The 26,848-nt window shown below is 38.5% G+C and overlaps 1 protein-coding gene across 1 annotated transcript; it reads right to left on the reverse strand.

Moving 5' to 3' along the window:
- Window positions 1-3,833: 3,833 nt before the first annotated feature.
- On the reverse strand, window positions 3,834-13,478 carry LOC122643936. Its single transcript, XM_043837511.1, has 5 exons — window positions 12,887-13,478; window positions 10,433-10,651; window positions 8,121-8,216; window positions 4,364-4,468; window positions 3,834-4,232 (listed from the first exon to the last, which is right to left on the reverse strand). Exons 1-5 carry the CDS (start codon window positions 13,454-13,456, stop codon window positions 4,017-4,019), a joined length of 1,206 nt encoding a protein of 401 aa, XP_043693446.1. The 5' UTR covers window positions 13,457-13,478; the 3' UTR covers window positions 3,834-4,016.
- Window positions 13,479-26,848: the final 13,370 nt, after the last annotated feature.

The following is a 26,848-nucleotide window of genomic DNA, read 5'->3' on the forward strand; positions in this document are numbered from 1 at the left end:
TATGGATTTAAATGGCATTTGGGGTGTAAAGCAGGAGTGGTACGTGGAATATTGAGGGGTGGTACGTGAAATATTGAGCCGCTTAGGGGGGTACGAGCAATATTGGATGCATTCTAGGGAGGTACGTGTACTTTACCCAATATATATTACATAATACAGGGTCGGGCTGGCCCTGTTAGGGTCAAGGCCTCAACATAGGCCCAGTCCGACCCTATCAGGGCCAAGCAAATACCAAACCCAGCCCAACCCTTGCATATCCCCAGGCCCGGCCCACCCTGTCTGGGCTCAAGGTGGGTTTGGGCGGGCTCAGGTTCGCCGGGTTTTTTTGACACCCCTAATATTTGTTTCTGAAGAATAGAAGAGATTAGATTATCTGAAAGATGGTTATCAGTTCAACAACGCAAGGTGACATTGCTTTTTTCAAGGGAAGAAGGGATAGAGAAAATGCCTCGAGCCAAACTCCAAGTACCATGTGCTACGACACTGAAGCAACCCATGCTATACTCCTAGGAAAAGCTCGAACAACCAATAACAAAATGATAAATGTACCTGAAACCAACACAGGTGGGTAGGTAGAGAATATCTAGGGGCAAGAGACAACTCTCTCTAAAGTACTCGACAAAATAGCCCTATAACCTCAAGAGAAGGGGTGCCTCCTCACAAAGGGGCTTACAGTGACCAAGCACGGGGATTATTTACCAAAAACACGTTTCCAATGAATTGTACTACCATGTATAGGACTGACGCTTGCTTAGTGTTGGAAGATCATCGAAGTTGGTGGCTTGTTGACAAGAAAGCCAACAACTGAAGCCCTGGTCAATGCAAAATATAATTATAACGGCAGTAAGGTGGCGAAATTCCTTGTCAAGTAAGTTCTAACCCACTCAAAAGGCGTAACAATCTAGGCATCATCTAGAGGGAGGCTCTGTGAAATAGACATGTATGTGAAGATGCAAACTACCTACATCTAGATAGAAAGACCCTATGAAGTTTATTGTTCCTTGGGATTGGCTTTGGGCCTTTTCTACAACTTAGGTGGAGGGTGAAGAAGGCCTCCTTCCAGATAGCCCGATTCTAATCTTGTGTTTAGGACTTATGGGTCAAGGGTCAGTCTCAAGTAGACAATTTTTATAGGACATACGCCTCCCAAAAGGTAATGGAGATGTGCAAAGGTTTCCTCAAGCCAAACAAAAGATTGGCCCTCAACTAAAAAGATAGAAGAGAATTTGATTACGATATCGACCCATGGACGAAAGTCAACCTTAGTGATCCGACAACGTCGAGTCACAAGGCCCAAGTGTTCACATCAACAAGAAGGTTGGAGAACGAAGCTAGAGTCTGAAAATTGGAAATTTTCTATCGGCTAAACCATCATTGTGGAATGATTCAAAGTTTCAAACATTATTGGTGACTTCCGTTTGAAAAGGCAAATGGTCGGGCTCGAGTCTTGAGGGCGGCCACTTTACGCAACATGTCAACTTGTCAAGGGTTAAAACCAACTCCAAATTCACCTCTTAGGACCCCGCATAGGCAGAACCATAAAATCTGTCTAAAGAACATTAGGGTAGGATCTATCGTTCATCTCAAGACCTCACAGAGATGAACCATTGATTTCTGCTACCTGATTATGAATCACAACCAGAGGGACAAGATTATTTCGGTACTCTGAGACCAAGTATATGGTAAATTGGTTATATAGAATCTAATTGATGACTACACAAATCTCTGGTCAAAGAATGTAGATCACCAGAAGAAGTATTTCTTTGCCTGAGAGATGTCACCCTCATCCCATGCCTCATATCAAGTGGCTTTAAAAGTGATCATTAATTCAAAAATAAGGCTTTTCAAACTAGTTATCTAAACCCATTTTCAATCACATCACAGCTAAAGATATTCAAGTTCCAAAAAAAAGACCAACACAATAGTTTATTCAGACCTAAATAAACCATGGAGTTCTATGTACGTGTGGATTGTTTGGTTGGAGGGGAGGGGAGGTAATAAATGGTCTCCTATGGTTCAGAAGTTGCATCAATTTTGTATGCACAACTAGAGATGATCCTGTTCCTTGTTTCTGTGCTAGTTATCCCTTACTTGGTACCTTGTAACTCATTAGGCCACCTATATCATCCAAAACAGATTGATCACTGTAATATTCTGTGTCCTATACTGAAACTAGCAAATTGAAGCAAACATCCTACATGGATGTCCCTAACTCTAGAAGATGAAATATTTGTTAGATGCCTGGAGGATTCTGAACAATTGCTCTTCTTCTTTGGTGCCTTCCCTTCATAAATTTCCTATAAGTGAATCCCACTGCATTATAGTAATACTATAGCATCCAAGATTACCCCAAAATAGGATATGTCCAAGTTCTAACAACCAATCTTACTATTACCTCAATAAACTTTCAGCACGAAATGTCAATCAAATTCCTTTAACTGCAGACTGTAAAGTCTGAAGACTGACATTGTTCAATGCTCCAAGAGCATAGCAGTGCTGCACTTAAGCTGCATATCTTATACAACAGTGACCAATATATTCCTACTACCCCCCCCCCCCCATAGGTATATGCAAGAACGAGTATTAATTGTCAACCTCATAATGTTAACATACTGTATGAGTTGGTTCCACATCAAATTGAGGTTGAAAGAAATGGCCAACTTGTTTATCTGTAGAGTTTGTTCTGAGAAAAATCCAATGACTGAAGCAACAGTCTATTCTAGCTTCCAAGGCGCTGGTTTCCAGGAAAGCATAGACAAAGATCACACAGTAAAATCCTTCTTTAATTGAAGGTCCATTTATGGTCAATGACATGTTGTTAACCATGGTTAAGTCGGCGAGTCTTGGAACAACAGTTAAGTTGCGTACATTTGCTGCTCCCAGACCCTGAAGTAGCAGGAGCCATGTGCTTTGGGACACTCTCTTTTGACATGTTGTTAACCACAACTCACGAGAAGTTTGGATGGTCAGAATATAAATAAAATGATATAAGTATGCGACAACTGCATTGACAAAACTACATGTTCGCAACACACAGAAATTGATATTTTCTGGAATGTAGTGTAAATTCGTTAACCTTTAACCTTGTGTTAACCCTTTGTGGTGTACATAGAATAACTTTACGAAAACTCACCTAAGGAATTTACATGATGTTTGGTTCAAAAAGAATACACATGGGAAGAAAATATAAGATTTGAACTGAATCTTCAGTGAATACATGGATAACCCAAAACTTCAAACGTAAAAACAGTATGAACTCATTTGGCCCAATTTACACAGTTGGTCCTACTTTATTTCATATCAAGAGCTATAGCTTCCATGTAGCAAATGCACAAATAGGAACACAAGAAATCTAAGGCCCCAACCAAGCAACAACACATAATCAGATGATCTTAAGCAACCTTTCTGATAACTATTTTTCATCGATCGATTCTGAGTCTCAACCAATCAGAACAAAGTCAAAGAGTAGATTATAACAATTACTCCATTAGGATGCTTTTGGTGAGGTAACCCTGAAGCATTCTGAACAGGAATTTCCTTTTGCTCATCCAAAAGAGAAATAGAAGTGACAAATGTGTATTTCATCCACTCGAAGGCTGAGGGACAGGACAATTCTATGTGTTGGTGGCAAAAGATGGCATACCCCCAACACTGGTTCCTAGATGAATCGGAGAACTTGGAAGGAGTTTGAAGACATTAAGCCAAAGGAAGATGGATTAGTTCCTACTAGGGACATCCCACAGCAAATTGACCTGATCCCTGGCTCCGCGCTACCTAACCGGGCAGCACATAGTTGAGCTCATTCAAATACCTTTATCCCATTCATATCATACAACATTAAACATCTATTTTCATTTACACAGAAATGAAGGATCTTTAAATTATTTTTCCCAATGTACTTTTCAACTATGGAATTACAGATTACCACTACAGAACCAAATAAACAAACTAAGCGGAGAAAAAGGAAGAAGAAATGGTAATTGGAGTGAAACTTGAGACAATAGCAACTTACACATTTAGAAAAGCTTTTGATAGATAACCTTTCCATTAACACATTTATTCTCATCTGATCTGCGAGCAACATGAGCAGCTGCATTCCCCAAACTTGGTCTTGTGCAATACTCAGAGCTCTTGGACAGTTTCCCCCCATGAGAAAGAGAAACTAAGTAGTCATCATTCCACGCTTCTAACGGTTCCTCATTTGGAGAATCATAACCCATCATCTCAAACTCCTAAAGAAATCGTTTCAGTTCCATATTTATAAAGGGTAATAGAAGACTAAAAAAATTAACTAGAAACTTGAGTAACAAATTTTGGAGACTGAAAGAAGGTTAGAAGTCGGCAAATTGTTGATGTGTGTTACCTTAGATTTTGTCATGGCATAATAAGGTGTCAAACAAGGATTCAAATCCTTGAGAAACATATCATCCGGACTACCAGGAGTTACTGGATCCCCTGAACTGAATTCCTGAATAATCATAAAAAAATTATAAGGTACCTCAGCACCTTGGGTAGGACATAAAGCAATTAGATCTATAAAATAAAATTTTCAATTTTTTTCCCCTGTATGTAAATCGGTCCTACACTACATTTCACCAGAGGGTATGTGTTACAAGAAGAGGGAGGAGGCAGTAAGAGAAGAAGGAAGACGACTTTATTTTTTTGGGGGGGGGGGGTGGGGAAATCCAATCCCTTGACCTCCTAGGACCCTTCACCCACCTTCAAGGGCACAAACCTTAAGTCTTGTGAGAAAATGAAAACAAAATCATGCTACTCACACCAGAAAGAGAAGAAGTCATCCTCCCAACTAATGCAGTATACTAATGATTGGTGAACATTCAGGATTTGTACTACCATTTGAGTACTTCTCGCTACCAGAAAGATGGGGACATTCAGAAAGATTTGGTCAATTCAGATGATCCTATCCGTCCAATCCATGACATCCTTTGGATGGTTAGAACAGAAATTGCCATTTGTATGTCAAGACAAATTTTTACCTAAAGATGTACTCCTTAAGATTACCACTTATAACGTATTATGGAAACCCCCCTTATTGTGTTTCAAACATGGCACAAGTTGGGTTGGTGGCTTCTCAGATCACAGTACAAGCATCAACTTTTAGAACTCGACCTATTAGATTTGCAATGTTAAATTTCTTAAATTTTCTATCATTAATTTATGTGTAACACTGTTTCACTATCATGCAATTAATCTTCGTTTGATAATTTATAGTTGGTATATGTTTATTTTAAAAGTGGGCGTCATAGTAGCCAAATAGATTTCTTTTTAATAAAAGGTCTGATAGGTTGTCATGTAAGGATTGTAAAGTTATACTGGGGGAGAGCCTATCCACACAACATAGATTAGTGGTCAAGGATATGTGCCTCATTACGCTGAATCATAAGAAAGGTGAGCTTTATTTGCCCTAGGATAAGATAGTGGAGCTTAAAAGGAGATGTCTTAAAATATTTTTACTGATAAATTGGTTGAAAGAGGATGGTAATTTCTTCTTCCTGCCTCTCTTTCCCTCTTCGATTTCTTCTTTAATTTTTTGTTTCTTCCCCAACCTTAGACCCACTCCCTGCTTCCCTAAATCTCCTATTTTAGCCTTGGTTTAGTAACCTGCAACTAAGACATCCGCCAGATCTGATTTCAGATCCCACCATTCGGTTGCTAGTAGAATTTTGGGGCTATTTCTCGTTGGGATCGACAGACCTTGGTGCTGCAATTTTGTTTCAGAAATTGCAGGGAGAATCGTCTTCATAAGGAGTTTCCTCTACTGGAACTACTCCAGTTCACGGCCTCTCTGCCTCTCTTTCTATCGTGTTATTGCAAGGTTGAAGAAGACATTAAGTCTTTAAAATTGCAAGTAAGGACAACTTATATTATTTATATAAAACCCCTTATATTCTCTATTGCTATTCTGTTTAACCCATTCAGTTTTCTCTTTAACTCCATTAAATTACAGTTTTGCCACTCCTTTACAACTTCAGATTAATTACAATTCTGCCATTGCACTTATAAATCTTGATTTATCTACTAGTTTGCCAGTCAACTTTGGATTTAATTACAATTCTGCCATTGCTCTTATAAATCTTGATTTATCTACTAGTTTGTCATTCAACTTTGCCATTCAATTTTAGATTTAATTACAATTCTGCCATGGTTGACATAATCGCCATGGCGGGTGACGTGTCGATATATCGATCAGACACCCCTCCACCGACTTGGATTGCCATGACACCGTGACAACTATGCAACTTACTAAATGAAGACAAGTTGAATAATAATGTCCCAGAAGGCTGCATTACCCATCAAGATACCACATGTCGTAGATGTATACAAAAAATTAAGGTGCTTGAAGCAAAAGAATCTTTAAGGAGGATGAAAGTAGGCAAAGCACCAGGTCCAGATAGGGTCCCAATAGAAGTGTGGAAGAGCTTAGGAATTTGTATTTTAATCTTTGCTAACCAAGCTGTTTAATAAAATTAAGCACAAGGAAAATGTCAAATGAATGGAGGAGAAGCATGGTGGTTACGATTTATAAAAATAAGGGTGATATTTAGAGCCGCATTAACTCTAGAGGCATAAACTAATGAGTCATATTAAATTATGAGAGAAGCTATTTATTTACTTGGTGTATACTTTTTGCTGATGATATTGTTTTAGTGGATGAAACAAAAGTACGGATTGATGCCAAGTTGAAGTTATTGAGATCAACCTTAGAATCAAAAGGTTTTAAGACAAGTAGAACGAAAATGGAGCAATGGTGTATAACTTTATTTACACAAAGAAGGATAATGAGATGGTGAAAATTCATGGGAGGGAGATTCCATAAAGTGATTATTTTAGGTATTTGGGTTCAATCATAAACAAAGAAGGTGATATAGAGAATGATGTTTCACAGAGAACTAAAATAGGATGGATGAAGTGGAGAGACGCATCAAAAGTAACATGTGATCGACGTATTTCTTTAAAACAAAAGAATTTTGCATAGGACAATCTTACGACCGGCTATGATGTATGATGCAAAATGTTGGACAGCTAAAAAGCATCATATAGATAAACTCAGCATAGCTGAGTTGAGAATGTTGAGATGGATGTGTGGAAAAACTAGGAAAGATGAAGTAAGGCATGATCAAATTAGAGCTGATTTGGAAGTAGCTCCGATACATGACAAACTATGAGAAAATCATTTGAGGTGGCATGGCCATATTCAACAGAGGCCTTTAGATTCTCAAGTACAGGGGAGTGACTTGATTCAGATTGAATGAACTAAAAGAGCCAGGGACAGACCTAGAATGACTCTGGGAGAAGTGATGAGGAAAGACATGCATAGCTTAGGCCTTGTATCAAGTACGACCTCAAATAGAGCTGATTGGAGGGTAAGGATCCATGTAGCCAACCCAATTTAGTTGAGATGAGGCTGAGTTGTTGTTTTGTATGTTTATTTTTAAAGTTTCAAAATTGTATATTAAATCTCTTGAGCCTTTACTGCTCGTGTACTTAATTTTTTAGCGTTCTTTTACTATTTTCTAGCTTTTTATGTAGCATTGCATGCATCATACCTGAGATGGTTCATAATCTATGATTCCTATGGTTTCTAGTTATTGGGACTTGGGACCTGGAAATTCCCTTCTAGATCAGAGGTGTACATATCTTCTATGGTATTTGGGTTTCTTGCTTTCTTTCTTTTTTCTGTACTCCATTTTTATTATTTCCTTCTTGTGAGTTGGGTCAACCTATCAGACAAGCTCTTGAGCTGATTTTGCAAGATGCTAATCAGACTATGTTTGGCTGTCAAATCCTGGATGGTAATTTCCAGTAACCGTCTACACCGAGCAAGACAGACAAAGAGGGAGGTACATTCGACTTTTAGACTACAAGGGAAATACATTTGGCACGCCTCAGCATCTTTATCTGTCAAGTTCATAATTGCAGACCCAGTTAACTATTCTCATCCATTAGTCAAGAATCTTATGGGTAAATAGCCAGCTTTGATTTTGCTACTGTGGAGATCACTATTATTCTATTTCTACACAGCCTGCTTTAGCAACCATGTGCTAATAAACAGATATGTAATGATATTAGTTTTCCTACTTTAGTAAGAGAACACTTACCAAAGAATTAGCAGCCTCTTGATCGTATGCGGGAGTTTTTGGAGAGTTGCCATGTGGCTCAAAACATGCTTGAAGTGCATATTTATCTGCTTTAACCTGTCCATGTAGCACATCTTTGATAAATGAAGCAGATATTAACTTTTATACATTAAAAATAGTTCACTCTCATAACTTCAAAGAAAAAGGAGAAAATGAAAAATGCAAATCTGGTGTCGCCGATTTAAACATCTTTAAGTGCTGGAATAGTTTAATCATCAAAAGGTTAAGGTCACTCTCAGTTAAGCCTGAAGATGACTACATTCGCATGAGGTTAAAACTAAAAACATACAGTTCCATGGAACCTAGTGATTTCCTACTCTATCTTATAGATTGGAACTGCAAAATCTATGAATGTCATTACACCTTGAATTGCTTGTAAGTATCTGAAGTCCAAAACCATATATAATCATGCGAATAAGCATTTCTCATACTTTGGCAGTACAAACAAACTGTACATTTTATCACATGGCATAAAACAAGCTGTCTCAAATCTAGAATCTAAAACTATCTATCTATCCATGAAATAAAGAGAGATATGAACATTTGATGTTGACGCCATCGCCTTGATTTTTTACTCTCTCCAACGCCTTGGGTCACCTACACGCCGTGACAACTATGGCCCACTCACATGGCATCTGCCTTGGGCACTAAAAACCTTATTATTGGTGAGAACTACTAAATCATTACCCAATTAAGTAGGTGGTCATGTACTCATGTCATATGAGATGTATTGGATTATAAAATGACAAATCCTGGATGAGTCCCTCACTTAAGTAGGGGCATACTTGTCATCTTAAGAGTTTTATAATTGAACAAATACCTAGTGACCAGATCGGTGGTGAAAATTTTTCCCTACTAATGAATCACACTTCTGTTCTCTTTTCTTTCTTTCTTTTCATGTTTCCTCCCTATTCAATGTTCAGATCTGCTACATGGTATCCGAGGGCTGATACAGGGCACGTAATTGTTCACGTATTGTTCCCCTCTGCTGAACCAGAAATTTATTTATCCTTCCTGTTCCTCTCTTGTGAGTGCCGCAACCTAATGGTTATTGACTGTGTTTGTGGGGCATGTCACTGTGATGTGCATTGTAACCTTCCCTTCTAAATCAAATAAGCAATAGAAGGGAAGGATATGTGTTGTGCCTAAGTGTGGTGGTGTCTGTGATTGGAGATTCAACTGTTGATAATGCTATGATTAATCTCTAAAGAGTATTTGCTGCTGTAACTGAGTAACAGTGAAGTTGATTATGACTGGTTGTTGTTTGCAGTATGAGTTATGGACCTTGATTGGTATCCGAGGTATTTGCTCTTACTTTGTAGCGAGTACATTGGCTAATTTCTGAACTTTCTTCTTCTTGTTGGAATATTAGGATGGCTAATAATTGTGAGGGGAAACTGCCTAGCGATGCCAATACAGTACAGATTTCATCTATTAAATTGAATGCATCAAACTTTTTACTGTGGGAACGAGCTGTGAAGACTTATATAGGTTCAAGGGAGAAACTTCATATTTTGGTTGATCCCCCTGTCCTAGTAAATTTATCTGGACTGAATGAAGGATGATTATTTGCTTAGTGTTGGCTATGGAATAGTATGGAACAATCTATTAGTGTCAACTTTATGTTCTATCCAACTGCCAAAGAGGTTTGGGATGTTGCTCATGAGAGTTTTAGTCAAGACCAGAATATTTCTCGTGTGTACCAAATTTATGAAGACTATTTTTAAATTGGAACAAGGTGATAAATCTCTTAGTAAATATTAAAAAGGCAAGTGGGAAGAACTAAATCAGTATCAGCCTCTTACAGCTGATATTGATGTTCTCAAAAAGCAAAAGGCCAATTTTCAAGTTGCTAAATTTCTCCCTGTATTGGGAATCAACCTCTCCATGAAGGGTAAGGCTGCCTACAATCTACCTCTCCCAGGCCCTGCGAAATGCGGGAGCCTTGTGCACTGGGTACAACCCTTTAAATTTCTCCCTGAACTGAAGTCTGAGTTCAAAAGGGTAAAAGATCAGATGCTAGCAAGTGACAACTTGCCAGTACTGAATCACAAACACTTATGATTAACTCCTAAAAAGTCTTACTCCATACACATAAACGCAATTCCAAATGAATATAAATTCTTATGCATTATATGGCGAGAGAATAATAACTAACCAACACATCAAACCATAAACATGAAGAAGTCTCAAAATATTTATTGATGTAAGAACATTAGGTTCCCAGCCAGTATGTTAACTTGTGAAGAAAACACAAAGAAGTTAGATGATACCTCAGCAAGACCCTCAGCAAGGGACTGGAGCTGGCCTGTAAGAGAAGTCACCTGCCTTTGGAGAGTTGGAATGACCTGTCTTGCCTGTTTAAATTCTGATCCCTGCTTCTCTAAAATCTCATGAAGTTGAGAGTTCATAATATCTGGGAACAGAATTGCACTTTTCAAGGATTTTATTTCTTCCCTTTGTTTCAAACACAAGTCTTTCAACTTCTCGACCTGAAGAAGTATAGAAATGAAAATAAAGCACAAGGACCTCAGGTCACAACTCTGACAAATAACACAAAAATACTCAAAAGTAATAGCAAATATTGAACAAATTCCAAAAGACAATAATAACAATACAAAATGGTGTTATATTCTAAAGAAAATTGAAGCAGGTAATTAATGCTTTTTTCACTGCCATCAGGATGACAGTACCCCTTGACTTTTTGCCAAATGACAGTTATATCCTGGAAAAGTGACTTAAGTCTATGATGGCATTAAGAGTACAGAACACAAAATGAGAAAGGAGTGAAGGAGAAGAGGAGACAGAGAACTCGAATTGTGGCAAGTAAAACACTTTTGGATGGTGGTTCGTTCACAAGGAGGAGACAGACAGAGAGAGAGAGAGAGAGAGACCAAATTGTGGCAACATAGCAGAAAATGATGGAGGAGAGAAGGCTCAGACAGAGGTGGGGAATTGAGTGTTTGTACATTGGTGATTTGATGAACAAAGATGGTGGAGGAGAAGAGGTAGAAGAGAGAAAGGACTTATGAGTTGGATGAGCTATTCAGGATTGGGTTATTTGCGTTTTAAAATAGTGCTTAGTTTCAACTAATGGATAGTTTAAGGTTAAGTTCAATTATAATTCATAATTTATATAGTGCTGTAGTTTTAGCTGATGGATGGTTTAAGTTCCTGATGCAGAAGCTAGACAGAGAAAGAATAAGGGCTAGTTGTGGGGTTACTTCTAGAAGCAATTCTCTGATTCCAACAGCCAGAGCCAGCAGCCAATAATCTTCTTTCCTTCTTTTTTTTTCCCTAGTTTCTTTTTTGAGTCTCTAGCCTAGTTTCTATTTTGAGTCTTTAGCATAGTTTCTATTTTGTTACTATAAGGTTCCTATTTTCTATTTTTCTAAGTTTGCTTGTAGTTTCTGTTTCTAAATTTATAATGTTATTGGCTGTAACTCAAGTAGTGGGTTGAAACCACATTCTATAAATAGAGGATGCTTGAAGCTGTTGAGGCATATGATTCCTGATGAATAAGAATTGTTGTTTGGTTTCTTCTACCTTCAGCAGTGGATCTCTCAAAGGAATTGGGTGGATTCCTGCAAGTTTCTCCTTTTGTTTCTTCTACCTTTCTGTTCTTAATAATCCTTATCAATGAGCTACAACACAGGTCAAAATTTATGGTCCTAAGCTCCATATCCAATGCTTTCCTTTTGTTTCAAAATCTGCTCTGTTTCTGTTAGGATCATCTGATTCCGAGTTTTGCTTCTCATCTCTTTCTGTCATTAAGTCTAATCTGGTCTACTCTGATGTAGACCTGGGACTATAATTCCAGTTTGAGGCTCCTAGTACATCACTGTTATTCACATATTGCTGTTTTCTGAAATCTGAGAAGACCAACAATCACACCCCTTATAACAAGAAATCAATCTTTACTAGCTTACTTGCTACTACTAAACACTTGGAGGACGGGAATTGAATTTCAGGTTATTTGACCCAAGGGATTCCAAGTTACACATCAGTTAGTACAAGTTTTCCTCATCTTACCTGTTCTGTATCGGTTGCTGTATGTCAGAACCTCAGAAATGGATGTCTAGGCGTGTACTTTCACCTTAATTTATAGTTTCTTGGTTGCATCTTATTTTAAAAACAAAGTTTGTAATTTTAAAAGACTAGATTTAAATAATGCTTTATGTGCATGGGTAGTTGGCAACTGGCATTGCATCTGACGGAAATGGTAATCAAGAATTTTTAAAAGAATATAATTACAAGAACTCTGTTATGAGCATCCTTTAACACTACCACATTAGTTAAAGTTCAATAGAAGAATACTTTGCAATTCTAAGCAATAAAATGTATAGCAGATGAAACTTTTTAGGGAAACCAGTATGTCAGAGAAAAATGCATGGAGAAAAAATAAACAGTCAAAAGTGGCAGTTGATGTTCTTACGATGATATCTTCCTTTGCAGGTAAAGAACAAGAAATAGCTCAGCAAAACGAGAAAAAAATGAATCACTGAAAATGATATTCAAAATTTGAAAACGTTCGTTGCATAATTGAAGAATGCATTTGATAGGTCTGTGAAATAATTCAATTGAATGAAGCATTGAAAAGTCTAAATACACAACTCGACAAATAAATGGATCGATTTCTTACACCAATAAAATAAATTAAAATCGATTACTGAGGATAACAACAGTCGACAACGAGAATAGACGAATGTATGGACAAGGAGTATTACCTCTCTATTTTTCTCCTCAACCATCATCTTGAGCTCCCCGATTTCTGTTTCGTGCTCTTTGTTCTGATTCAAGAGCTCTCTCTCACTCCTAAGCACCATCGCCAACGTCCTTGTGTTCGCCTTCACCTCCGTCAATGCCTTAGTCTCAGTTCGACTCGTTGCGGGAGAAGAACCCTTTTGAAACAATTTCTTGGGGAAAGCTGAAAACTTTGACCCTTTCGCTGCCGTCTTCTTCAGATCCTCAGCTATAAAGTCGGCAGGTATAACGAGCGTTTTGTGATCCGCTCCCGCCTTCATTTTTGATCTCTTCTCCATGAATTTCTTCACCAAAGAACTCAAATTCTGTTCGTTCTTGATCTTAGTCGAAGCTATATCAGAAGATTTAGTTTTGGCAAGCACACGAGACGAATTCTCTGCAGTCGAGATAGGATCAGGCGACCTTCCGGTCAGGCGCTTGAGAGAAGAGGGATTCTTGCCAGGTTTTTTGAACTCGGAAGATGAGGATGGAGAAGAAGCCGAAGATCGAGAATCCAATGAGGAATACCGAGAGGAAGACTTGAGAGAGGCCATGTTCAAGGTTGAAAGCTAAAACAGAAATTTAGATAATCCAATGGGGGAAGGCAACTCTAGGTTTCTGAGAAAGGGAGGCTCAAATGTAGCTGTGCAGTGGTGTGGTGTCCTTGCGGGCGTGGCTCTATAGCGCTTTTTGGCGGCATCTGAATTCAAAATTTTTGGCGTGTAGCACGGGTTTTGTGTGTACACGAAATTACTGCTCCGAGACCAAAATTTCCCGAGTTGGTCCAAATTTCGAACCGGGTTGGAATAATAGCTTGCTTTCGAAAGAATGAGTTGGAATCTAATGCTGCGTTAAGGACAAGGGCCCAAATTACCTATTCATACTTATTCATCTTTTGCCTTATGGGCGGACAACCTAACAATCTCCTCCCTCTATGCGAAAGGCAAATGTGGAACCTGAGATCCCGTCTCACACTCTACATCGGTGTTGATGTCTCAAACCGGATTATCCTTTGCCAAATGAGAATTTTTACGCTCTGACTGTAATGTGGGACTATCTTTTGCCTTATCTGTGGACATCCCGACAAATTCTTAGTCCAAGTCTAATTGCTAGAGCAACCACAATAGCTGATATCGAGAAGAGGTGAAGAGATGATCCATCACAACCAAAATCAGCTATTGCTGGTCATTTGAAGCCCATTGGTTTCTATTTCGTTGGGAATGTAGCATCGATGAAAATTAGATAGCTTCCTTGAGTAGGATCACAACAGAATTTTTTTCAAGATTTTCTTAGCTAAAGCACTCAAAGATGTTGAAATGAGAGAAAGAATCATCTTCACATTCCTATTTATTAGGGAGATCCATGTTGTGAAAGATGGGATTATGGGTGCAAGTTTGGTCATGTCGGCCCAAACTCGTCTTGGCCCGCCCTAAGCCCGAAAAAGACCTGAGCTGAGATACATGGCCTTGTGGGCGGGTTAGGTCTGGAAATTTCTGGCCCTGAGTCAGGATCAGGTCGGGTTAGGGTTGAGGCCTCGGGCTGAGCCCAGCCCAACCTGGCCCAGCCTGACCCTAATTTTAAGTTATATAGTAAAACATATATTGATATTATATATTATAAATTTTAAATGTCATACATATTTTGTTATATAATATATTATACATGAAGATAATAAGTGATAATATATTTTACTATAGTGTTATTTTATGTAAAATTGATAATTTTTTCCCTGACCCAGCCCAATTCAATCCGGTCCATGCATCTCTCTCTTCCCCCACTCCATGATCAGGGCCAATCATATCAGCCCGACCCAATCCTGAGGGCGGGTCAGGGTTGGATTTTCTAGGCCCTAAGTCAGGGTCCGACTAGACTTGGGCCAACTAAAGAGACTCAGGATTGGATTGGGGTTTTAAAAAGTCGGGCCCAACTAAACCTTGTTGCAGCCCTAGCCCCTAGATGGGATTGTCTTTTCTAAATCTCCCATACCACAATTGCATGGAATGCATAAAAAACACAAAAAAGAAAAACTATTGCTTCTCTTTACTAGTTAGACTCGAAATTTTCCCCATTAATTCATAGAAAAGCACCGGCTGGACTAAAAGGCAGACCATATGGTAACACAAAAGGCAAATCTGCTTGCCAATCCATAATATGGGTAAAGATCAAAGTTAACAACATTACATTGCACAAAATTTGAATGGCCTGCAAATGCATTGATGCATGTTTTCCATAAGAACGCCTAAATTTTTAATGGTATCTTTTCTTTCCACAAAATCTTGCAAACCATTTTGCAGGTCAATTACGATTCAATTTCCGTTTAGATGACCAATTGACACTCACAAAGAACGTTTCCCCTAAATTTTTTTATTTTTTTATTTTTAAATAAAAGAGAAAAAAAAGTCTGCCAGGTCACGGGGTGCATGTGCCCAGACAAAGGCTGGGTGAAATGGCCATCCCGCCCCCGTGAAATGAAAAATCCCATCTTTATTTTATGCCCTACACGCACTTTGATTGGCCTCACGTTGGTGCAGGGGCCATGTAGCATGCAACTATCCCTAAGGGTGTTAAACGGTGCAATTCAGTTTGGTTCATGGTGTCAAATGTAGAAACCAAAATTGAACCATCTATTAAATGATTTCATATATTAAATCAAAACCGAACAATTTATTAAATGAATATACAGTTCCTAAACAATTCCATAGAAAATTGCGCACCCAAAAACCCACTCTCACAAAAAAAAAAATTCATAAACAATTATTTAATGTAAATTTACTCTCGATCTAATTTTTTTTCTTTTAAATTTTTTAGAACTAAAAAAATTCCTTTTTCACTTTTTGAATTTTTTTTCGAGTTCTTTTAAAATGGGTTTAAAAAAAGATGGTTGTTTTCGGGGTCAGCATGGCGTATGTATGCGCCCAAACACAGCCGCTCGTGAAATGACCGGCACAGCCCTAGTCTTTTCCGCCTTTCTAGGAGGTACGCAGGTCATTTTGCACGCGGCTGTGTCTAGTGTTCTTTCTCCAACAATTATTTGATATAAACATACTTCATATTTTTGAATTTTGAATGATTTCTTTTAGAAAAGCATAAACAATTTCATCAATGTGGGATGAGGTCATGTGGATGTCGAAGATTCAAGAAAGTTTTATTTATTTAATGGGAGAGAGTTCTATGTGGGGACCGTAGGGGCCACACGCGCGACAGCTAATGAGAGTGTGCATTGGTATCTCGGTGGTGGGATTTTCACTTTTCATGGGGGTGGATTAGTCATTTGACCCCCCTCCACCCTCCACCCATTGTCTGGGTGTGGCCCCTGTGTCCTCCATAAAGAACTTTTTTTCCTCATTTAATATAGGGGACAGTTTTCATACGCGGCTGTATAAGTCGTGCATGTGAGTGGTGGGAATTTCAAGGCTTTAATTTTTTTTTTTCTGGTCTATCCTACTCAAGGGCCCAAAGGCCAACTACAAGCTAAGGGGGAAGTTAAGACAAGCCCACAATCTACTCCTAAAGGGGGGAGGGGGGGGAGGGGAGAGATGGGTGCCTTTTTGGCACAATATGCAATTCAGGAGAGTCGATCCCTTGACCTCCTAGGGGGATTGCACTCAACTTGCAATGCCTCCAACCAACTGAGCTAGCGATGGAGGGTTTATAACTTTTCCAACTCCATGTGAGAGGGGACACAATCATGCATGCTTGCACGGCAATGTATAAAATCTTTGGCCTTTAATATATTAATCAAAACTTAATCGGTTTAAAGAGCAAAAATGGTTAAAACCGAATTCCAACTGTTTATCAAACAGTCTCTTTTTTTAGACCAGAACTGAATCATTTATTAAACGGTTTCACTATTCCAATGTAAACGATTCGATTCGATTTCAACTTGATTCTATACCCTTAACATTCCCCTTCCCAAAATTAAAATAGTTACACCAAGAATAAGAGAACTTTCATTCGGACCAGGATCCTCTGCGGTATCGGCGGCAGTGCACATCCGACAGCACAGAAGAGGTCAAGTGGCACACATGGCCTCTGTTGTGCCACCGGATGTGACCGCCACCCTTCTACTGCAGAGGATTTTAATACCTTTCATTCACTTTCACTTTCACTTTTCTTTTAATTTCAATCACAAATAAAGGGAGTTGTTAGGGATTATGAAGGGTGACTTTTTGTACAATTTTACAGGGAGATGGAAGGGTGGGTGCATATCGATTTACACCTAAGTGGTTATAACTGTGAGCACACCATTGAAGACCCAAACTCACACGCAGGGCCCCATTATCATTAGCTTTCCGGAAATCTGGAATATACCTTTCTGACTTGAATAGCAAAGGAGGCTCATCTTCTTTTTTGCTTGTAAAGGATACTTGGCTTATTTGTCACTTAATGGACTTGGGATTTGGAAGGCAACCGATCAGTCAATGTTTAATAGATACAAACTACCTAACTATGATTTTCTTGCAATTCCGGTTTCAATTGGGGGAACAAGGATTTTAAACTTGGAATTGGTCCGTCTTGATTATGATCTGTATGCAATTGAATCAGTCAAAATCGATCCCGAAACCCTACAATCAGTCTCTCATATCTGAAAAATCCAACGATCCAGTCCCAAAAACCCTAAAATCGATCTGACTAGAATATCTAGAATCAAGATTGATCACAACCAATTACGATCCAAATCCGATTTTTGAAATAGTTTGGGGGGGGGGGGGACACTCACATCTCCTTATAATTACATAAATAACCTTCCATGCCTATCCAACTCATTCTAATTCACTACCTCATCTTCGGATAAAGAACCTTTTCCATCAACAAGTAATATTTGCAGTTTAGGTTCTTGTTGAAGGTTTAATTTCAGTTTAAGTGTTGTCAGCTGTGACAAGGGTTCTTGTCCTTCTAAGACAAGTAAAGGGAATGCAATGCATATAATAGCTATAGCCAAATTTTGTTCAAAAGACTGGAAGACAGTCAAAGATTGTATCCTGCCCAGTCTAAGATACTGCTTGGATTTGCTTGCCTAAGCAGAAACAGTTTTGTCTATTAATGCAATGGGGCAAGAGATCGCCGTCTGATTGCGTGGCCCTTACACCAACTTAGGGGCCAATGAAAGCATATGTCTAGATGCATCCACATATATGGATGTGATTTTTTTTTATTTCATTGGGGTAAGACAGTAATTTTGCATGCTCCTGTATTTATGAGTTCAACAAACTCATTCGAACCAAATTAAAGAGTCATTGAGAAAGATATTGAAGGGGGAAGGGTGAAAAGCCATATTAGCCCACACTTGCAATCTCTCATCCCACTGAAGCAAGAAAATAAAGAAGAATCACATTTCATTTGACTTCATGTTCGTGAACGTACAAGAACAATCATATTTCATTTGAGTTGGGTCACATTCACGTACAAGAAGGGGTCACAACCGTTCAAATAGAATCCACTCCATGTGGGTCCCATAGAATGGATTCCATCTGAATGATTTTGAACCGTTCTCGTACATGAATGTGATCTTAACTCATTTCAAAATGCATTCTAGACCTAAAATCTATTCTCTGCAAATACATATAAAAAAACACAAAATAAAGCACGTAGGGGCTAATAAACAACTCTGAATTACAGAAAAGATGTTGAAGCCATCCACATACATACGAGTTTGGTTCTAGCCTTCTAGATGAAAGCTACGGCTTAAATATTGCCTCTTATGGATACTGATTAGAGGGTTTGAGCTTTAGTCTTTGAAAGGAAAAGACACATTGAAATATATATTTTTTGGCAGTCACAATCTTAGTTAGTAAGTTCGGGAGCGGCAATTGAACAGAAACGGATACGTACGACAATTAAACAGACTAGATGGTAATAATATTTTTCAAAAATCTGACATAATAAAACGCATATAGCAATAATACGATACGTGTTTAATACGATCACTCTATAAGCAAAAATGCGGACATATATTCACTATGTAACATACATTCACCACCTAATAAACAAAATAATAACATATACAAAATGACTTTATCAACTAAAATAAACACAATATAATATACCCTATTACATCTCATAAGATTATCATGTAACATATCAAAATATCAATAACAATGTCTCAACAAACATAGAGCATAATTGAAGCATCGGAAACCAGAATTTTTTATCATTCTCTGTTCTCAACTCATGTGTTACTTCCACTAATTACAGCCTTAATCAAAGATCTAAACTTAAATCTTTAGATTAACATTCAATATACTTATAAAAAAATAGCAAATCGAACCAATGCAAATACACCTTTATTCTGGGTTAAAAGTGGGTGGCTCTTTTAGAATCTTTGTCTCGTAGCATAGCTTAGCAGGGTTATTTGGTCTATATAAATCTTGAAATCTGCAATTGCCATTTCCAAATCTCTAAAGCAATGGTGCTTAATTGATTTGAGCATAATTGATTAAAAAGTAGTCAAAACAATCAGGCCACCACCACCACCTATTCCCATTACTTAAACTTCAAATACTCCCAAAACGGAAAGTTATTTTAAGATTGAAGAATTTAATTATTGGGTTTGAAATGATGATCAGAACCTGGTTCCATATTGACTAACACAACAATGAAACCGAGAGAAAAAAGAGGGGGAATGGGGAGTTAAAAAACAAATAAAAAAATTAATAAAACAACTAACATTCTCTCACTTGTCACCGATCTTTACTCTTAAGACACATCCAAGATCCCAAATAATTGACGTAAGACTATACCTCTATAACATCCAACATTTTAACAATTTTAACGAAGATAACAAATTAAAGATTTTCCAAAAGAATTTCTTTGCATGCTAAAGAAGCTGAAGCTGCCCATGGGAACTTGATTTTAGTAGATTTCTTTGAAAGAAAAATTACTACGGAAAATATTTCATGTAGATCAATAAGCATACAATGATGAATATGGAGATAATAATGGCGTACTTAAAGGACAGTCCCTCTTCTGATTCCCTTCTCATACGCTCTCTACACAACACAATCAATATTAATGGTCTACCTTCTTCTTAACTCAACTTTAGCAATTCAGATCCTCTACTGCCGAGCTGCCCGGCAGGACCGTGCTGCCTAGACACGACGAGGCGTGCAATGACCGCCTTATCCCTGCCCAAGCGCCTTGCCCCGAGTGGGGGTAAGGCGGTCATTGCGTGCCTCACCATGTCTGGGCAGCACGGTCCTGCCGAGTAGCTCGGCAGTAGAGGATCTGAATCCCAACTTTAGGTTTCTTGTTGTTGTACACTTAATGGGTTAGTGTCAACCATATATTGAGTGAGGATAGAGACCAACCTAGCAAAAGGAAATAAGGATTTTCATTCCCATTAAAGGAATAATATTTTAGGTCCACACATTGCTATATAATTCATACCATTAAGGTGTGCTAAATATAATCTAATATCACACTAGCGATCACTTACCATATTAGATCTAGCTTACTCAACCTATAATCAACACTACTAAATCAGTTTTGGAAACAAATCGTAGACTATACTAGCTCACCTAAGAGGAAATCTTACATTTTTTCTATTTGTGCAAGTTGAAAATTGAAAGAGAGGGGTTTTATTTAGATTCTGAATGCATATATGCTTGTGGGATTATGGGTGATTCCAAATTCCGGACCAACTTGATATATAGTTATCATTGAAACAATAGAAAACTGATTTGATAGTAAGACAACATGACAGAACCTCTCTTTTCTCCACATTGATTCCAGCTCCAAGTTGAACGGTGAATTGAGAAGCAACCATGCATATATGCTTCATGTCTGGTTTTAGTTTACGTTCTTCTTTGCTAGTTTTGAACTTTTGATAAAAAAAAAAAGAAAAAGAAGAGGAATGCTACCTTCCCCATCATTATATTTGAGAATTTCAAGATTCTTCCTCAATTCTCTCTTTTCAGATCGATCACGTACAAGAATTTAATTACTTCAAATAGTATTTCATTCTCTTCATTGATAACATTCCCATTCTCTACACATGACAATCCTTCACAACTAAATTTAACTAGTTTTGTCATAATCACAAGACTCAATTTGATAATTACAGGGAAAGCGAAAGTAGAAAAGAAAAATCTATTTAAAAAAAAAAGGGGGAAAGAACACCACTCGGTAGTGCATCGTACGTCACCCCTGCACCCAGATATAGGGGCGTGCGTAGTGATTGCCACACCCCTGGAAAGATGGAAATGATCAAGGTGCGACGATCATTGTGTGACCAGCTGGCGTTCTGTTAGGTACTTGATGGATGCGTCAAAAGCTCTAGAGTTGATGGAAAGCATTAAATCAAGCCCTGTTTCCTATCCCATACTAAGGGTGCCAATCGGTTCAGTTTTGATCATTTGGTTCGGTTCCATGCCTTGATGGTGTGATCCAAAAACGAACTAGGAACCGAGTCAGTTCCTGAATTAGAAACCGAATCCAAACTTATTCAATTCGATTACGGTTCTAATTCGATTCTCAAATATGGTTCCAATTCGGGTCTAATTCGGTTGCACCGTTGCAGGTAGCCTTGCCGGTTGGGAGATATGGAGGTTGCACCGTGCATTAGAGAAGATGGAGGTTGCACCATTGCAGGCAACCTTGCAGGTTGGGAGATATGGAGATTGCACCGTGTTGCTGACTGCAGAATAGACTTGAAGAGATGAAGAGATGAAGAGTTGAAGTAAAAGTATAATTATAAAATAGTAAAGTACACAAAAGGAAATACTGGAATACGAAAAGATGTAGTAATATAGTGAATATTGCTATAGGGTTTTCTGGTTTTGCAGCTTTTGCCGTTTTGGATTGTTAGTAAAAAAAAAAAAAAACATAACCAATCGAACCGAATTAAATACGCATATAGCAGACCCGAAACCATATCGAGTTTATTCGATTCGACTCGATTTTGGGTTTGATATTTGATTCCGGTTTAGTTTTAACACCCTTATTTCATACTAAATTAATCCAATCTAACGGTCATACATTAGAATGAATCCCATTAAGACACATAACACGTTCTTTCCCAACTAAAACACATTTCAAATTTCCATGTGATGTTTACTTGGAGGATTCACATCCTCTACTTCCATCGATGGAACTTCCATCCTACTTCCACGCATTCAAGGAGCGACACTTGTACTGACAACCATCCAATGGTTGATAGTTCAAATTTTCAAATTAAAATGGAATGGGTTTTGAACCACATTAAACCCAAAAATAACCCCGACCGACCCAAACGACCCAAAATCAAACCCAACCCATTAGGCCATTACACGCAAGGGTTTCAAAACGATTTGAATCCCAAATTTCCCAAAGTCTCGACCTTGTTCTTCCCTCGCTCTCTTCTTCTTCTTCCACAAATCTGCTTGAACCACACCGGAAATGGGTGACATTGCAGCATTCATCTGAGCCGCGACAACCATCAAGGGGAAAAAGTGAAACCCTACTTTGCAATCCATCCTTCTGCCTACAAAACCATTGCTCTGTAACTATCGTTGCCAAGAAGGAAGCAATCGGTTTCTGCAACAAAGTGGAAACCTCCGTCGATCTGAACCCACCGGAAATAGGTGACATTGCATTAGCAGAAAAATGAACTTCAATTTCTATCTTCCAGAACTGGAAATTTAAACTTCACATAGAGATCTACACAATAATGGTAACAAAGCCGATCAAAAAATTCAATTTATTTCTTTATTATGTTCAGGTAGATGATGAATAAGAATGCCCTGTTGGAAAGCAATTTACATAGAAAAAGAAAACCCAAGAAAAATTTCTAATCACCACCCCAGCACATTCTGCAGCTCTCCCCTATAAGCTGAGTCCATAGAAATATCTCTCTCATCCACAGAATCCACTAAATTATTACGAACAACACAACAATCCTCGTAAGTCCTTTGAATTCCCCGTAAACTGGTGAAATACACAACAATCTTATCCTCTGTTCCTGGTAATCGACTACGATAATCGGATAAAGGTGAAACCCTAGAGCTCGAACCCACAAGCGGCCTCAATATCTTCGATTGATTCGTACCCAGTTGCGTAGATGACATAGCCCGTCTGAAACTAGAAACCACGTTGGGATCCATATCAGCTAAAAGCAATTCCTCTGACATGTGTTTCCAGAGGGGCTTCATCGATGAATTATTATTCTCCCTGGGATCTGCCGACGATTCAAACGAATTGTTCAATTTCTTCACCTTCCCTTCGCCGATGGAATTTGATTCCGAATTATCTAACTGGTGGCTTTGAAGGAGCTGCAGAGCTTCTTGACGAATCTAGTGCGAGCGAAAAAGGAAGAAGTGTAGACACCACATTTTGACACCTTGAAAGTGTGTCTTGACAATGATGGTAAAGTTCGTAACTCATATGGTGACTGAATGGAAAGAATTACCAAATTACCCCTACCCCACTTTTTGTAATCAAATTGTCCCAAGTAGAGCCTACACCCCTAGAATAGCCTTATTTAACCATTTTAAGTCCACAAGTAAAGTTTCACCCAAATCCAACACCTTTGTGAAAATGATCGTTTTGCTCTTGGCACGGTTCTCGGTATCTGGACCACCTGATTTAGCCCAAAACACTTTGGATGACCTCATTTGGTCATATTAAGCTTTCTAAGTTTCGGCCAAGTCGGATAACTTTTGTGAAAATGACCATTTTGCCCCTAGCATGGTTCTTGGTATCCAAGCCACCCGATGTGACCCAAATTTATATAGATGACCTGATTTGGTCAGATGGTGCTTGCACTTAAAATTTCATGTAATTCCGATATCATTTGGACCTTGATCGGCGTGAAACACCATTTATGTGTTTTTCTCAGTATCCGTGCCACTTTTTGGAAATATTTGGCTATATCAACCATACAGATGGAAAGTACATGTTGCAATCTTCGCGTTGATAGGTGATGCCTCAAAATCGGCCATCCGGATCAAAAGATATTGATGTTTGAATGTGGACCCTTAAAATGGAATCTTTATTTTTATTGAAAATAAAAATATAAAAAAAAAAAGAGGGAAAAATTCTGGTCAAACCGGGTTGACCCGAATCAACTTGGGCCAACTAGAACCGACCCAAAAAACAGCCACCACCCCCACATGGGCATGGGCCCATGCGCACGTGGGTGTGCCAAGGTCAAGCCTGCACCGACCGTGACTCAGCCACCGGCCTACGCCCAACCGCCCTGCAGGCCTAGCCCAGACGCACAAGTCGCCCTTGCTGTGCGCACAAGTCGTGTGTGTCAGCTTGCCTTTGTTTCCTGCCATCAATGCCCAAGGGTCTTTGAGACCTTTCCTCGAACAGATTTTCTCCTAGGAGGTGTTTTGGAGAGTTTAAAGACACATAAAAATTAGTGAAAAACTACCTTCACGCAGTCCTTAATCTCCTCTTTCAATCCATGGTTTTCTCATTTATAGATTATGCCTCATTATTCACATAAAATTCTGTAAATACCCCTTGTTCACCACTCTTGCCATTCGGAGCAACCACACTTAGGGCGGCTTTTGGAGGTTTCCGGCGATTATTTACGGTCAAACAAGGTTACTCAAGCTAAGCCCAAGCACTTCCACGCTTCAAGGGGATGACGTTTACCACTATGTTTGATATTTATTAATTTTCTCAAGCTCCAAATCATGATTTTTGTGACATTTTTGCCCCTGTGAAGAATTTCGGATTATGTAAGATCTGAACATGTGGGTGAGTATTTGGACAAAGTTATTGTGACCATGTTAAAGATCATGTTTTGATTAGTAGGAATGGGCTCTGGTTTGATCCAATTCGGATATGTGATGAGGATTTTGTATTTTTCTTTGTTTTCCCTTCTTTTTCAGCATTTCAAAAAATATTAAAAATAGTATAAATGCATAAAAAATCACAAAAAAATTATGGGATGCATATTTCATCATGCTTGATTTTATGGAATCATTATCCACTGTCATGCATGTTTGATCTTTTTTATATGTGTTCTCCACCCCATTTAGGGATATAAATGTCATTTTTTTTATTATAATGAAAAATCCTGGAAAAATCAGAAAAAATGTTTTTATGCATGACATGCTGTTTTAGAATGTTTTAGGATGTTTTCATATGCATACATGACCATCATGCTTGATAAATATGCATAAAAAGTCATTTTCGCCCTCCAGGGGTATTTTGGTAATTTACCAAACGTGGGCCTAAACTACCATTCTGGAAATATCATTTGGTGTGTTCAGTCATTTTAGGATGTTTAACATCACTTTCGATGCCTACAATGATTCTAAGTGTCTTTTGACACTTTTACCATTTTGCCCTTAGGGGCATTTTGGTCATTTTACTACCAAACCTGGTTTAGGACCTCGGAAAGGCTCCTACTACTTTGGCCGCATGTTTTAACATTAATAAACATGTTTTAAGCATAAGTTAGCATTTTCATGAATTATCATGCATTTTCTATATGTTTGCCATAACAGGGGCATTTTGGTAATTTTTATCACCCCACATTTCTTAGCATTTCATGTGCTCTTGATGATAAAAATTCATGATGTTAATGTTATTTAATCATGTTTTGCTTATTTACAGCATTTAAATATGATTTCATGCCTTTGTACATATTTTGGCCCTTTAGTAGCATTTTCGTAATTTTGGCTATTTTGGCCGATGAACTGTTTTGCTTAGCAATGATTGTCCTTCTCCATGATATAATTAAACTTGATTTTCTTTTTTATAGTCAACAATGTTTTTGACCATAGAGTTAGGTTTTCTAATTTAGGCAAAATTCATTAATTAGCTTAACTAGGATGCATAACGTACATAATCATCTAGCCTAGTGATAATAATTATGATTAAAACATTAATCTTAATTAACCTAATTAGGTTCATAAATTTCAATCAAGTCAATCAAAAACACAAAAAAGTTAGTTTAATTAGGTGCATAATATGTATAACACAACAGTACACAACAAAGTTTGGTCTAGGAAGACCAGTCGTTGGCCAGACGGTTGCTGGGTGCCTAATACCTTCCCAGCCCGTAACTTGACACTTACCCAGAAATCTGAGGCAGACCATCCATTGTGTCATTGAAGTTAGTTTAGCACCCCTTCTCCGAAGAAGTGGGATCATTCATGGGTCTTAGACCCTATATCTAGGTGGCGACTCCCATTTTCCCATTTTCTTTCTTTTCCCTCGGGTGCACGACAGCAACCCTCCTCCGCTACATCTACAAGAAGCAACAGAAAGGAGAACGAAAGCTCTATTTTCTTGCTTTCTGCTCTGCAGCTTTAGGGTTTAGAAACCCAACTGAATGGTGTCAAACCACACACAGGGTTGAGAGCGAGTGACACAAAGAGAGCAAAACTTGATGGAGTTTAGAGATAGGGTTTCAATGGTGTGGTTTCGGCAGATTGGTGGAAGAAGAGAGCGAGGGATGAAGAAGGTAGGGGAAAGTGAAATGGGTTGGGTTTGGGTTTGGAATTTTTTTTTTCTCCACACTGGTTGCCGCGGCTTAGATCGACGTTGCAACGTCACCCATTTTCGATGGGCTCAAATCTACGGAGGTTTCCACTTTGTTGCAGAAATCGATTGTTTCCTTCTTGGTAACGATGGTTGCAGAGTAGGGTTTTGTAGGGTTTCACTTTTTCTCTAGGATGGTTGCTACGGCTCAGATGGACGCTGCAATGTCACCCATTTTCGGTGTGGTTCAGGCAGATTTGGGGAAGAAGAGAGCGAGGGAAGAAGAAAGTCGAGATTTTGGGAAATTTGGGATTCAAATTGTTTTGAAACCTTATTACTTGCGTGTAATGGGTTGGGTTTGATTTTGGGTCGTTTGGATCGGTTGGGGTTGTTTTTGGGTTTAATGTGGTTCAAAACCCATTCCACTTTAATTTGAAATTTTGGATTAACAACCGTTGGATGGTGATCAGTACAAGTATCACTACCAGAATGCGTGGAAGTAGGATGAAAGTTCATCGATGGAAGTA

The sequence above is a fragment of the Telopea speciosissima genome, chromosome 10 (genome assembly GCF_018873765.1).
Source record: "Telopea speciosissima isolate NSW1024214 ecotype Mountain lineage chromosome 10, Tspe_v1, whole genome shotgun sequence".
Taxonomy (NCBI): Eukaryota; Viridiplantae; Streptophyta; class Magnoliopsida; order Proteales; family Proteaceae; genus Telopea; species Telopea speciosissima.

Excerpts from the sequence above, each read along its gene's own strand:
- LOC122643936 (XM_043837511.1), bottom strand. The coding sequence starts at position 13,456 with ATGGCCTCTCTCAAGTCTTCCTCTCGGTATTCCTCATTGGATTCTCGA. Across the intron at positions 10,652-12,886 it reads TTGAGGAGAAAAATAGAGAG|GTCGAGAAGTTGAAAGACTT; the intron begins GTAATACTCCTT and ends ATACTTCTTCAG. Across the intron at positions 8,217-10,432 it reads TTGCTGAGGGTCTTGCTGAG|GTTAAAGCAGATAAATATGC; the intron begins GTATCATCTAAC and ends CTACATGGACAG.